Source organism: Arachis ipaensis, chromosome B9 (genome assembly GCF_059453495.1).
Source record: "Arachis ipaensis isolate K30076 ecotype BB chromosome B9, ASM5945349v1, whole genome shotgun sequence".
Classification (NCBI taxonomy): Eukaryota; Viridiplantae; Streptophyta; class Magnoliopsida; order Fabales; family Fabaceae; genus Arachis; species Arachis ipaensis.
In genome coordinates, this window is record NC_142444.1 from 19,210,016 (window position 1) to 19,223,366 (window position 13,351).

General features: G+C 33.9%; 2 protein-coding genes across 2 annotated transcripts; both read right to left on the minus strand.

Annotated features, from left to right (window-relative positions):
* Positions 1 to 2,794: 2,794 nt before the first annotated feature.
* On the minus strand, positions 2,795 to 4,507 carry LOC148543928 (uncharacterized). Its single transcript, XM_088500339.1, has one exon. The coding sequence runs from the start codon at positions 4,505 to 4,507 to the stop codon at positions 2,795 to 2,797; it is 1,713 nt and encodes a 570-aa protein (XP_088356465.1).
* A 5,181-nt stretch (positions 4,508 to 9,688) lies between these two features.
* LOC107619496 (28 kDa ribonucleoprotein, chloroplastic) lies at positions 9,689 to 12,618 on the minus strand. The gene is made up of 4 exons (XM_016321794.3): positions 12,241 to 12,618; positions 12,060 to 12,158; positions 10,877 to 11,161; positions 9,689 to 10,106 (listed from the first exon to the last, which is right to left on the minus strand). The coding sequence occupies exons 1-4, from the start codon at positions 12,598 to 12,600 to the stop codon at positions 9,993 to 9,995; spliced, it is 858 nt and encodes a 285-aa protein (XP_016177280.3). The 5' UTR covers positions 12,601 to 12,618; the 3' UTR covers positions 9,689 to 9,992.
* Between the last annotated feature and the right edge of the window lie 733 nt (positions 12,619 to 13,351).

Genomic DNA, 13,351 nt, shown 5'->3' on the forward strand with positions numbered 1-13,351 from the left:
CTTCCAAGGAAGCAACACATGCCTGACGTGCTTCTTCTATCCACTCTATCTCCCGCATAATCTGCATCACAAAACCCTACTGTACAAAATTCATCAGATTTAGGATACCACAAGCCATAATCACAAGTTCCCTTAATGTATCTAATGATGCGTTTAACAGCCGTAAGATGGGATTCTTTTGGGTGAGATTGAAATCTTGAACATACACCCACACTTTGAACAATATCTGGTCTAGAGGAGGTAAGGTACATGAGTGAACCTATCATTCCTCTATACCTTGTTTCATCCACATCTTGACCATCATCATCCTTTTCAAGTTTTGTGTTGGGATGCATTGGTGTACTCATTGCTTTGGAATTTTCTAGGCCAAACTTTTTGATAAGTTCTTTTGCATACTTTCCTTGGTAAATAAAAGTACCACTAGGAGTTTGTTTAATTTGGAGGCCAAGAAAGAAGGTAAGCTCTCCCATTAAACTTATTTCAAACTCACTAGTCATGAGTTTTCCAAACTCTTCACACAAAGAAATGTTGGCCGATCCAAATACAATGTCATCAACATAAACTTGAACAAGAAGTATGTCATCATTAGATGCTTTAATAAATAAAGTAGTGTCGGTGGTACCCCTTTGAAATTGATTTTCCAACAAGAAGGCACTAAGCCTTTCATACCAAGCTCTTGGAGCTTGTCTAAGCCCATAAAGAGCCTTAGATAATTTAAGAACATGATTTGGAAACTCTTTATGTTCAAAACCGGGGGGTTGTGCCACATACACTTCTCTATCAATAAAGCCATTAAGGAAAGCACACTTAACATCCATTTGAAACATTTTGAAACCTTTATGGGCGGCATAGGCAAGAAGCAACCGAATTGCTTCCATTCTAGCTACCGGAGCAAAAGACTCATCAAAATCTATACCCTCTTCTTGATCGTAACCTTGGGCCACTAATCTAGCCTTGTTACGAACAACTTGTCCATCCTCACCAAGTTTATTTTTAAAGACCCACTTAGTACCCGTTACCTTCATACCATCCGAATAAGGTACTAATGTCCAAACCTCATTCTTGTCAAATTGAGCTAGCTCCTCTTGCATGGCTTTGACCCATGATGGATCTTCAAGAGCTTGTTTGACATTGTTGGGCTCCATTTGTGACAAGAGAGCTAAGTTGCTAGGTTCGGTTTGCCTTTTGGTGGAGGATCTTGTTGTTACACCATGAGAGGGATCACCAATGATGAAGTCATGAGGATAACCCCTCATAGACTTCCATTCTCTAGGTTTTCGGCCAGGTGTTGAACTTTGATGAACTTCTGGTGGTCTCACTGTTTCAGTTTCTCGTGTCTGCTCAGGAGATAAATTGGAAGTTTCTCCTACAATCTGACGAGATAAAACCGGGCTGACAGATTCTTCATTTTGTACAGATTTGGGATTTTCTTTACTTGTTGCAGCCTCTTCACAATCTGAATCAATATCCTTCACAATACTGGGAATTAAGTTAGAATCACAAAAGGTAACATGTATGGATTCCTCTATTGTCCTATGCTCCTTGAGATAAACTCTATAGGCCTTGCTTGTGGTGGAATATCCAACAAACATTCCTTCATAGGATTTTGGATCAAACTTTCCAAGGTTTTCTTTATTATTAAGCACAAAACATTTGCATCCAAAAATATGAAAATACTTAAGATTTGGAGGGGTTCCTTTCCATAGCTCATAAGGTGTTTTCTTTAACCCTTTTCTAATGATTGTTCTATTCAAAATATAACATGCTGTGTTCACAGCTTCAGCCCATAAGAATTTAGGAATTTCACTCTCACACAACATAGCCCTAGTCATTTCTTGAAGGCTTCTATTCCTTCTTTCAACCACTCCATTTTGTTGGGGGGTTCTAGGACATGAAAAATTGTGAGAGATCCCTAAGTCATTACAGAATTTTTCAAAATCTTGATTTTCAAATTCTCTTCCATGATCACTTCTTAAATGGGCAATTTTCAAATCCTTTTCATTTTGAATTTTCTTACAAAGGGTGGAAAAAGCATAAAAGGCATCATTCTTATGAGCAAGGAAAAGTACCCAACCAAATCTAGAGTAATCATCTACCACCACAAGACCATAATGTTTACCTCCTAAACTTTGAGTTCTAGTAGGACCAAAAAGATCAATATGTAACATTTCCAATGGCCGTTTGGTTGATATTCCATCTTTTGATTTAAAAGAGGATTTTACTTGTTTGCCCAATTGACAAGCGTCACAAGTAAGATCCTTATCAAACTTGATGTTTGGAATCCCTCTAACCAAATTTCTTTTAACTAGCTTAGAGATTTGATACATGCTAGCATGTCCCAACTTTCTATGCCAAAGCCATTTTTCAGATTCAAAAGATGTGAAGCATGTTACATTTTGTTCCTTTAAATCCTCAAGAGTTAATCCATACACATTGTTGCATCTTTTAGCTTCAAAAAGAACATTCCCAGTTTTTTCACACACAACTAAACAAACAGATTTCTTAAAAATAACTTCAAAACCCAAATCACAAAGTTGACTAACACTAAGCAAATTATGTTTCAAGCCATGTACAAGGAGAACATCATTTATACAAGAAGAAAAGTTTTTACCAACTTTCCCAACAGCCACAATTTTTCCTTTTGCATCATCACCGAAAGTGACAAGTCCTCCATCATAGTCATCAAGCTTTATGAAGAAGGTTGCCTTTCCGGTCATATGCCTAGAGCATCCGCTGTCCATATACCACACATTTTCCTTCCTTTTGGATGCTAGGCACACCTACAAAACAATGCTTAAGTAACCTTAGGTATCCAAATCTTTTTGGATCCTTTTACGTTAAACCATCTTCTATGTCCTAAGCCATTGTAATCAAAAACAATTTTATAAACTTTGTCACCAACCATTCTTTCACCAAAAAAGCATTGAATGGGAAAGTGTCCATTCCGATTGCATAGTCTACAAAACCTTGGAGTTGCCTTTTTGTTAAAGTAGGTGGGATCTTGAAATCTTGTGTCATTAGAAGATGAAGCAATATTTTCAAAATGTGAATTTTCAGATTTATGAAACCCCAACCCAGCCTTATCGTAAAGAGGTTTTTGACTAGCCAAGATGTGATTTAAACTTTCAGAACTTTGTGTAAATTTGGCCAAGTCTTCCTCAAGTCTTTTAACCTTTTTAAGCAACTCTTTATTTTGTTTAAAACAGTCCACATATGCAAGAACACAATGGTTACTTTCACAGCTCCTAACTTGGGCTCTTAACTGCTTATTTTCTTCAACAAGATCACAAGCAGTTTCGGCCTCTCTCACTTTTTCTTTTAGAAAACTGTTTTCGGCCTTAAGAATGGTAATTTGCTGTTCAAGTTCTTGATTTTCCAGCAGAAAACATCTTATTTTTTCAGAAAGGTGGTCTATCATAAGATGGAGATCTTCAGTGTTAGGGTTATGAAAGACTACCTGATCTATGTGGTCTGCCATGAGACATGTTTGTGACTTGGTCTCGGTTTCTTCATCATCATCATCAGAATCATTCTCCAAGTCTTCCCATGTGGCCATCAGTCCTTTCTTCTTTCCTCTTTTTGGCTTTTCCTCCTTCTTCAGCTTGGGACAATCAGATTTGAAATGCCCCATTTCCTTGCAATTGTAGCAAGTTACCTTGCTGAGGTCTTTCTTCACTTTCCTTGTGCTGCTGCCTTTGCCTCTGAGCTTAGCCATTTTCCTGAATTTTTTTGCAAATAAAACAAACTCATTTTCAGAAGAGTTATCACTGGATTCATCATCCAGGGGGTTAGTCACAGAAGAAAATGCAATTCCTTTCTTTTTTGTATCTTTTTTCAAATAGGTATTTTCAAAAGCAAGAAGATTTCCTCTCAAATCATCAAGTGTTATGGAGTCTAGGCTACTACTCTCAGAAATAATTAAAGCTTTAGTCTCCCACTCTTTTGTGAGACATCTCAACACTCTTCTCACTAGCACAGAATCAGAATGTGTAATTCCCAGAGCATCTAAGCCAACAATGATAGCATTGAAACGTTCAAAGAGTTCATCAATGGACTCTCCTTCCTTCATTGCAAACGTTTCATATTCTCTGTTTAGCATATCTGCCCGAGTCTTCTTGACAATGGTGGTTCCTTCATGGGTGATTTGCAATTTGTCCCAGATTTCCTTTGCCGTTGTGCATCTTGATACCCGTCGGTACTCCTCAAAGCTGATAGCACAATTGAGCAGATTTATTGCCTTGGCATTTAACTCCACCTTCTTCCTATCTTCCTCGGTCCATCTTGCTTCTGGTTTGATAGAAACAACTCCTTCTGCACTTGTGGTAGTTGGAAATTTAGGCCCTTCGAGGATAATCTTCCAAAGTCTGTAATCCACTGCTTGTACGAATATCTTCATCCTCTCCTTCCAATAGGTATAGTTTTTCCCATTGAAAAGAGGGGGTCTGTTGCTTGATTGTCCTTCAGTTAGATTATAAGACACCACATTTGCGCCACTGTTTTCTGCCATGAGGATCTTTACTCCAAGCTGCAAAGCTTGATCTCTTTGAGACCAAGCTCTGATACCAATTGATGGTTTCAGTGGCTAAGAGAAGGGGGGGTTGAATCTTAGCCCCTTTTTTTTGCTAACACTTGCTGGATTCAGAGGAGACTTTTCTGTTTTTAGCTCGTCCCTAGCCACGAGACATTTTCATTTTGTCTCGTCACTTGGCACGAGACATTTTTTGTTTTTGCTCCTGTGCAGTAGAAAACAGAAATGAAGTAGGAGAGGAAGAAAATCACACCAAGATATATCCTGGTTCGGCTGCTAAGTGCAGTGCAGCCTACATCCAGTCTCCATCACAACAATGATGGAATTTCACTATAATCAAACAGATTACAACTTGTAAAGTGCTAACCCAACTTACAAGGGGATTCCCACAGAATCATGAAACACAACATAGATGAACAAAGGAACTCTAAGACACCTATGGCTTTTTCTTTTAATTTTGCACTCTCTGCCTTTTTCCGCTCTATGGCTTTTTCATTACAAACCTCACTGTTTGCCTTTTACCATGAGACTCAAGACATGACAGAATTAAACAGAAAAATACAAAACTGAATACATTGAAGGAGAAGAGAAAACTGTTAGCTCAGGTAGCTCTGAGAACTCTGTGCCTTGCACTCTCAATTTTTTCTCCTTGCTTCAAACAATGGCTGTCCACCCTTAATATAGAAGAGGGGAGCCTCCACTTATTGAAGCCAAAACTGAACCAACTTCTTCCTCCTTCAACAAACCGGTTCGGCCACATAGAGAGAGAAGAGATAACCATGCATTAACCAACATGCAATTACCTCTAGTCCTTTCTTGATCATCACCCTTCATCAATCCGAGCTCTCCATCCTTGGCTTGCTCTCCAAGATGGAATTCTGGCCCTTGATGCTTCATGATGATGATGACTTCATCTGCTTCAATCTCTGCCTTCAACCATCACTTCGCCACTCTAGCTACTTCCTGTGGTGGTTGAGCAGAATCGAAGACAAGCCATGCTTCAAGAATCTCCTCTAGCTGGCCGAATCTTCTTCTTCCATTTTGAGCATGAAAGACTCAAGATAACCTCACCAAATCTAACCACATTTGGTGAATATCTTAGCCACAGCTCATTTTTATTTTAGTATGTTTTCTTGCCATCATTGTGATGGTCTTTAGGCTTGCTTTCTCTTCATCTCGGTAGCTTACTTTTGCTTCCATGGCTGCCAATATTTTCTGAGTAAAGACCGAAGAGAGAAAGAGTTGTGAGAGAGAAGAAAGAGAAAATATTCAATGGGTTTGAACAATAATCAATGAACAAAGAGAGAGAATGTAAAAGTTAATTCAAGTTTCCCACTTCCCTTTGTTGAGTAGCGTGTAGTGTCATAATAGCTATCAAATCAATCTTCTCTCTTTTTCTTATGTTTCCAATGTATTAATTAAATTTGAAATCCTTCAAAATAATGAAGTGGAATCCGTTGGAAGCATTTAGGCATTTCATTTGCTTCATGGATTCGAATAAGGCATGGAAACATTCATCAACATTGGGCTTGGTAGCAACAATATTTGATCTTGGCCCATTAATAACATTTGCTTTCCTGATAAAATTTGGAACATGCATAAAGCAAGTGGAAAGCATGTAACCCACTTGGGCTTAGATCAGAAAATTATTTGGGCCCAAGTAACATTAAAACAGCCACATTTATTTTTGTTATTAAAACCAAGGCTGAGTGTAAATTGGGCTTAGCACAATACATTTATTTCCGGCCCATGATTAAACCTGCAGCAAAATTATAATCATCAATGTATTGAATAAAAATTCAGATCAAATAATTTTGCAATTAATTAATTTTAATAATGTTTAGTCATCACACATATTAATTTAGAGTTTTCCAAACTCATCAACACGTATTAAAGTTTGATGAGTTTAAAAGTAGAAGATGAAGAAGAGCTTTACAAGAAATAATAATGGAGCTGAAAGTATTCATAGGAATAGAATATCCAATACAAAAATAATAAGATTTTATATAAAAAATTTAAACAATAACATAATAACTTCTTTTAAAATGATACAGGAATACCACAACGAACTAGAATACATAGCAATGAACAAAGTAGAAAATATGATAATAAAGAGGAGAATAGACATGATGATAAAATTGTAGAAAAAAACACTACGAAAATAAAAAATGACATGGTGAGAGTAATGGAGGAGTGACAATGCGGTGAGATCGGAGAGTGACGAGAGAGTAGCTGTAGAGAGGTTGGATGGAGTATGAACGACGTTAATAGGGATCTATGAATTGAAGAAGGGATATATATATATATATATGTGTGTGTGTGAAATGACTAAAAAACATATATGAGAACTAAACTATTAAAAACAATTAAGTAAATTTATGAATTTCGGAATTAGCGAGATGGGGTGGAGATCCCACTCGGGTCCCTGCATGCGCCAGCCTCGTGAGAATTTTGTCCCCCGTCTCCATCTCCACGAAAAAAATTTTTCACAGTAGGATCTCCATTCGAGACAGTCCCCACAGGGATCCTGCATCTCAGAAAATTTTGTCATCCCTAACTTCAAGCACTTTCACTATCCTCTTTGATCTCTTTCGTCATAGCCACCCCCTTGTTTTACCAAAGATAGGGAGACTTAACCCGCAACCTCTAAATGAGTATGGGGAGACTATGCCATTTGAGTTATAGCTCGTTGGCTTCGTCTAGCCCATTTACACACAACCAAAAATGTGTATTTTATAAGAACCGAAAATAAAAAAATGTATATTTTGATTTCTTATTAAAAACACATGTTTTTGGACGAAAAAAATATGTCTAATTAATCATATAATTTTTTTTAATAATAACATACTTATATATTACGAAATTTATCAATGTTAAATTATTATTAAAAAATATATATATAATTAAAATTAACATCTTAAAAATATTTTATAAAAGCACTTGTATGTAAATGATATATGAAAAAATAGAACTGAAATTAGTGTATCTAAAGATATTGAAAATTTTGAATTTTTAACAAAAAATGAGAAAAAACTTGTTAAGGGACTAATTTGGTACACGACATTCAATTTCAGGGATTAAAATGAGTTATTTAATGCAAAATCAGAGACTAATTTAGTGTATATACATTGATGACATAGTAGATGACACGAGGATAAATTCTATTGCGATATGTGGCACAAACTGACACGTAGTCAAATAGCATTGTGACACGTGGTACAACCATCCACGTTAGTATGCCACGTGTCATTGATCATCATATCATCATACCATTACACGCAGCTAAATAATAGAATGACACATGTTACTAACAATCTATGTCATCAAGCTATATTATCATGTTATTAATAAAAAAATGGGTCAAAAATTAATATGGTATACTTTTATCAATTTCATGAATATTATTAATGCAATTAGAATCTTAAAAATAATTTTAATGCACAATACCAATCTTAGAGAATATTTTAAAGTTTAACTCGATACAAAACACATATATTTCATGAATATATATAATAATAGTGAGAGACATATATTTAGTGTTCATAAATAAAATTTAATTATACTGACGAAAAATAATTTGATAAGCCTTTTTAAAAAAATGTAAAAGATTCAATTATTTTAGTAATTAATTATTTTATTAAAAAATATATAATAACTAATTGTTTGTATTCATATTTTTGGACTTCAAAATAAAAGGGAACGGGGCTTCAACCTATGAGTCTAGTCATCTTGTGGTCCACAAATATGCACTTCATCGACGATCATTATTTTGTTTATCTTCCCCTCTTTACTGCATGCAACTTCAAGAATAATATCCCAAATCAATTTCTGTGAAATTTATAGTTAGACAATTTAATTTTTAATAAATTTTGATTACCAAACTAGTTTTTAACTTTGATTTTGTTAATCAAACATGTCTTTACGATAAATTTTGATAAAAAATTAGATAAATTAGTTTCTGTTGTTATTTAATAAAAACATAATGGTTTTTAACAATTTTAAAATTATCAAATCAATTACTCTATATAAATGAACAATTTGATGTAAGGATTAATTTGTCTAACAAAATAAAAAATTAAAGATTAATTTAATAATTAAAATTTATTAAAAATAAAGTGTCTCACTAAAATTTTTTTATGGATCGATTTATTTTTTAATATATAAATGGCCCACCTTCAGTGGAAGAGAGCGGACCTCCAGATTTTAAGTATACTAGATGTATTATACAAGATAAAAAAAATCGAAGAGAAAGTAAAACATAAAATTCAAGTAAATTGGTTAAAGTTGGCAAAGTGCGTTAAGTTTATATGTGATAAACAAGTACTTTTAAAACTTAAGAATAAAATTTTATTACACTACTATTAAACCAATTATGTTATGTGGAGTGAAATGTTGGAGGACAAAAAATAGACATAAACATAAGTTTAGTATGACAGAGATGATGATGCTTAGACGAACAAGGAGTCAAATACGTATGGACAAAATAAAAGGCGAAAATATAAGAGAAAAAATTAGAATAGCGCCTGTTGTTGAAAAGATGATAGAATTTCGTCTTAAGTAGTTTGGACATATAGAGAAAAAATTAGCAGAGTATCCAATTTGAATGATAGATTAAATGGAAGAAAAATAAATATAGAAAAACCCAAAAAGTCTATACAAGAAGTAGTCAAAGGAAATGTACATGTAAATAATTTCACTAAATATGATACATAATAAGGTACAATGAAGACATATACTTCATGTAGTCAATCTCATCTAGAGGATAAGACTTTGTTATTGTTATTACAAATGTGAATCAAATTTAATTATGTTGTTTATAATATTTCATTGTATATATGAATTAAATTTGGTTTTAAAGGTAAACAAGCGATTAATACCTAAAACAATAATGTCACTCCTCTATAATATGTTATTCCTAAACAATAATGTCACTTTGTGAAAAATTACTATAACGATGCAAGATAATTTGTAAAAATCATATAGCGATATCAAATTTGAAGACTAGAAAATGCAATATTTCAAACAGACATAGTAGTTTGCACTAATGGAGAGTGCAGTGCTATTTGTTCTGCGCTTACGATTTTGTAAAGCCACTTATCAGAATATTACCATTAAAGCTCTATTTGGACAATTGGACTCCTTTGGTTGTAGAAACATAGATGAAGAAAAAAATTGCATGTTATGTACTTAAAATTGGAGACAAAATATTTATCGTTGTCATCTTTCCATGTCTGTATTTCTATCTAAAGAAGTAGCATTAAATGCAACCGACCAAGGTAACAATATTACTTGCTTTACAGTTCGTGGCTTGAATAATTATGAAACTTTACAACTAACCATATTGATATCGTAAATGGTTTGGATGCAGCATAATTAAGCGTCCATGGAATACTTTATTTCTAATTCACCAAGAATAGAAATTGTATTCCATTGCAAAAGATCACTAAGTGAATAATGATTGCAGTTATGGTGCTTCCAATTGATCATGATAACCCTGCTCTTCTTTGCCACTATCAGTATCAGCTTCTTCAATGGTCTTTCGGCTAAATTTTAGGCGAACCGCTCGCCCCATTAATTCCTGCATCAAACACCGAAGCATGAACTAATTTTCCTTCAACAGAAATTTTATACAATTGTAATGATGAAGTTAGCAACATAAGCCAAACAAAAAGCTTAAAAGATAAAGGAACAAGGAACACAGAAACTCTTAAGTTCCATGGACCAAAATATTAAGAGCTTAATTGAGAAGAAAGAACTCAAACAAGCAAGAGACATTAGTTAGGTAGTATTCAATCATAACAGTTTAGTATTTATTAGCCAATTCCGCATACATATCCTGTTTAATTCAATCTCCAACATCAAGAGAGATATTACAATCTCATTCACTTTGTTCGGTTTCATCATTCTTCTTCCAGTTAGTAGTTCTACGTACATAACCAAAGACGCCATAGGACTCCAACATGTCCCTCTGTGACTGTTATCTAAAATCAAATCTAATAATCATTGTATTCTAGCTTTTTTCAAAGGAGTAGATCCCTTGATGGCACAATGTGACAATGTACACATTCCAAATTCTACTTGATGCTCAGACTTAGGTGTTTCACCACAAAGCCCTTTAAGAGGTGCATTGACAGAAAGTTGGCAACAGGAAAAATACATCGGTAAAGATAAATTCATGGAAATTGTTGGACGTTGCACACACCCCATCCCATGTGTCCCATGTAGAGGGCGGTGTGTCAAACAATTTCAGATTTAAGATATTTTCTACAGTTTTTTTTCCCCCGATAAATCGATAATAATGCATATCAAAGATTAATATATTAAACACAACTATAAGTCTATAATCACCTTCCCATCCAAAGAAGAAATGGCATCCTCTGCTTCCTCCTTTGTAACAAAAGAAACAAATCCATACCCAGCACATCTTCCAGAAGAACTATCGAACACAACTCTGGCTGAAACTGGTTCTCTAAAATTCTCAGTGACGAATTCTCTGAGATGGCCAGATCTTACTTTCCAAGCAAGATTGGATGCATAAATTTTATGACGCGTCTCTCCGGCAGGAGGACCTGGAGGACGGGGTTTCTTAAATCTCTTTGCAAGCTCTACTTTAATTGTCCGGCCTGATATTTGCTGCATAGAATAATTTGAGTCAACAACATTGTTTGCAAAACTTTTAGATTTACTTATCATTCACCTTTGATGTGAGAAGAGAACTAGAAGAGTCATCGGCCATGAGAAAAGAAGACCAATAGATGCTCTAGTTATTTGATTGGATCAAACTGAAGCATATACAATTAAAACAAGAGGAAACTGAAGAAAAACTATTAGGAGAAACCAACAAATACCTGAATTAAAAAATTTTTCCTATTATTATTGGAAATCTGGGTTTTGAAAAATCACTAACAAATAACTTAACCTAAATGGATATTTGTAATATGGCTTTTGATAGAGCTCAAATAGATCATATGACACATGTAACCAAATTCCTCTAGATTTATAAGACTTGTTTTCACTATGTTGTATTTATCTATCATTAACCTCAGACATGTATTTGTATATGCAAAAGCATTACCCAACGATATTTTAGAATTTATTTGGATTGCGTTTCAATTTTCTGTATTCAATTTTACATAACACACTTCTTTTTTATTCATAAAAATCCTGAAAATACAAAACTATGAAAATGAAAATAGAAAATAAAGCAACAAACTATGATAAGTTTGGTTCACGTCTTCATTTTCTGTTTTCATTTTCAATATTTTATGTTTTCAGGTTTTTCTTTTCTTCCAAAAATTCTGAAAACAGAAAAGCAAACCAAACCTACCCTAAACATACCTGTAGCATGTTCAAAGGACTTTGCCAAAGCAAGGATATGTGAGTCCAAGGCTTTTTCAAATTTGATATGGTTATGGGTGAAATCTAAGCCCTAATTGGGAAGTTCGCATAACACTACGACACTGATAATACAGATACAAAATTTCGGAGGCAGCATTTACAGAAGATAGTCTCTACAATCAAAGCAACTTACAAGAGAGTGGAATTTATGAATAGCAGCCTGAGCCTCTTGGGCAGAAGACATGGTAATGAAGGCGAAGCCAGTCAATCCACCATCCTTGTTCTTTATCATCTACATAACAAAAGCAATTAAAATAAAATAAAACAAGGAGAGAATGAGAAATTGAAAGCATATGAAGTTAAAAGAAGAGAACCTCAACATCGGTAACCGTTCCGCATTGAGAAAAGAGAGCCTTGACGTCGGCGGGGGAGAGTGACCAGGGCAAGTTAGAGGCGTAAAGCTTCTTGAGGTTTGTGGTGTGCTGGAGAAGTTCATGTTGGAAATGCAAAGGGGTAGGGGTAGTGGCAGTGGAAGTGGGAGTGGAAGAAGCAACAGAGGTGCAGACACGTGTGCGGAGGAGCCTTATAGATATGGTTTGGGGTGCTTTTCTGTTGTTGGGACACCAAGAAGGATGAACTCCTACTAACACTCTCAAACTTGATTCTAAAGCCGCCATTTTCACTCCTTTCTCGCGCGGCAGGGTTGAATTCCTTTGGATAACAGAACAGGGCATGGCAGGGCAGCGTGGATTTTATTTGAGGTTTTTATAATTTAATTTAATTCCATTATTAATTACTAAGGATTGGTTTCGATAAATAGTTTAGTTAAATTTTTTAAAGAAAAATTAAAATATAAAAATTTATATTAAAAATAGTTTATAAATAAATTATTTTATATTTAATTTTTAATTATAAAAATATTTATTTTAACAAGAGAGTGATAGAAAATTTTCATTATAAAAAATCACTTTTTTTTATTTTATAAACAATTTAAATAATTTTTTCAAAAAGTTACACTGTAATTTTAAAGATGATATCAAATATTAATATTATAATTTTTGTAAGTTAAAAATAAAAAAATTACTTTTGTACTCTTTTAAATGAAGTCTAACTTTTTTTTCGATACTTTTAAAATAGTATTTTTAATCGATTTGAATTGATCTAGTAGTCAACATACTCGTCTATTTAAATAAGTGTAAATAGTTTGAATTATGGTTTGTATAGATATGAATTTATTGTTTAGTCATAAATTTTTAAATGAAGTTCAGATATATAATAAATTAATTTTTGATTTATTAAATTATAGATATTATGGATAAAATAAATTGTATTTTTAATATAGATGGATATATTTTATACCGAGATAGCGATAATATATTTTTTTTCTGAATCATATTTTTAATATTGATGGTGTTACGATCCAATTTTTATGTTGGGCCTAAGAATATTCATCCAATTGTTATCCATATTTTTTTGAGTTGTTGT

Coding starts and splice junctions, on each gene's coding strand:
- LOC148543928 (XM_088500339.1), bottom strand. CDS start 4,507: ATGGCAGAAAACAGTGGCGCAAATGTGGTGTCTTATAATCTAACTGAA.
- LOC107619496 (XM_016321794.3), bottom strand. CDS start 12,600: ATGCCCTGTTCTGTTATCCAAAGGAATTCAACCCTGCCGCGCGAGAAA. Junction 11,162..12,059: donor TTCATAAATTCCACTCTCTT/GTAAGTTGCTTT, acceptor TATTCTATGCAG/CAAATATCAGGCCGGACAAT. Junction 10,107..10,876: donor TTTCTTCTTTGGATGGGAAG/GTGATTATAGAC, acceptor TGTTTGATGCAG/GAATTAATGGGGCGAGCGGT.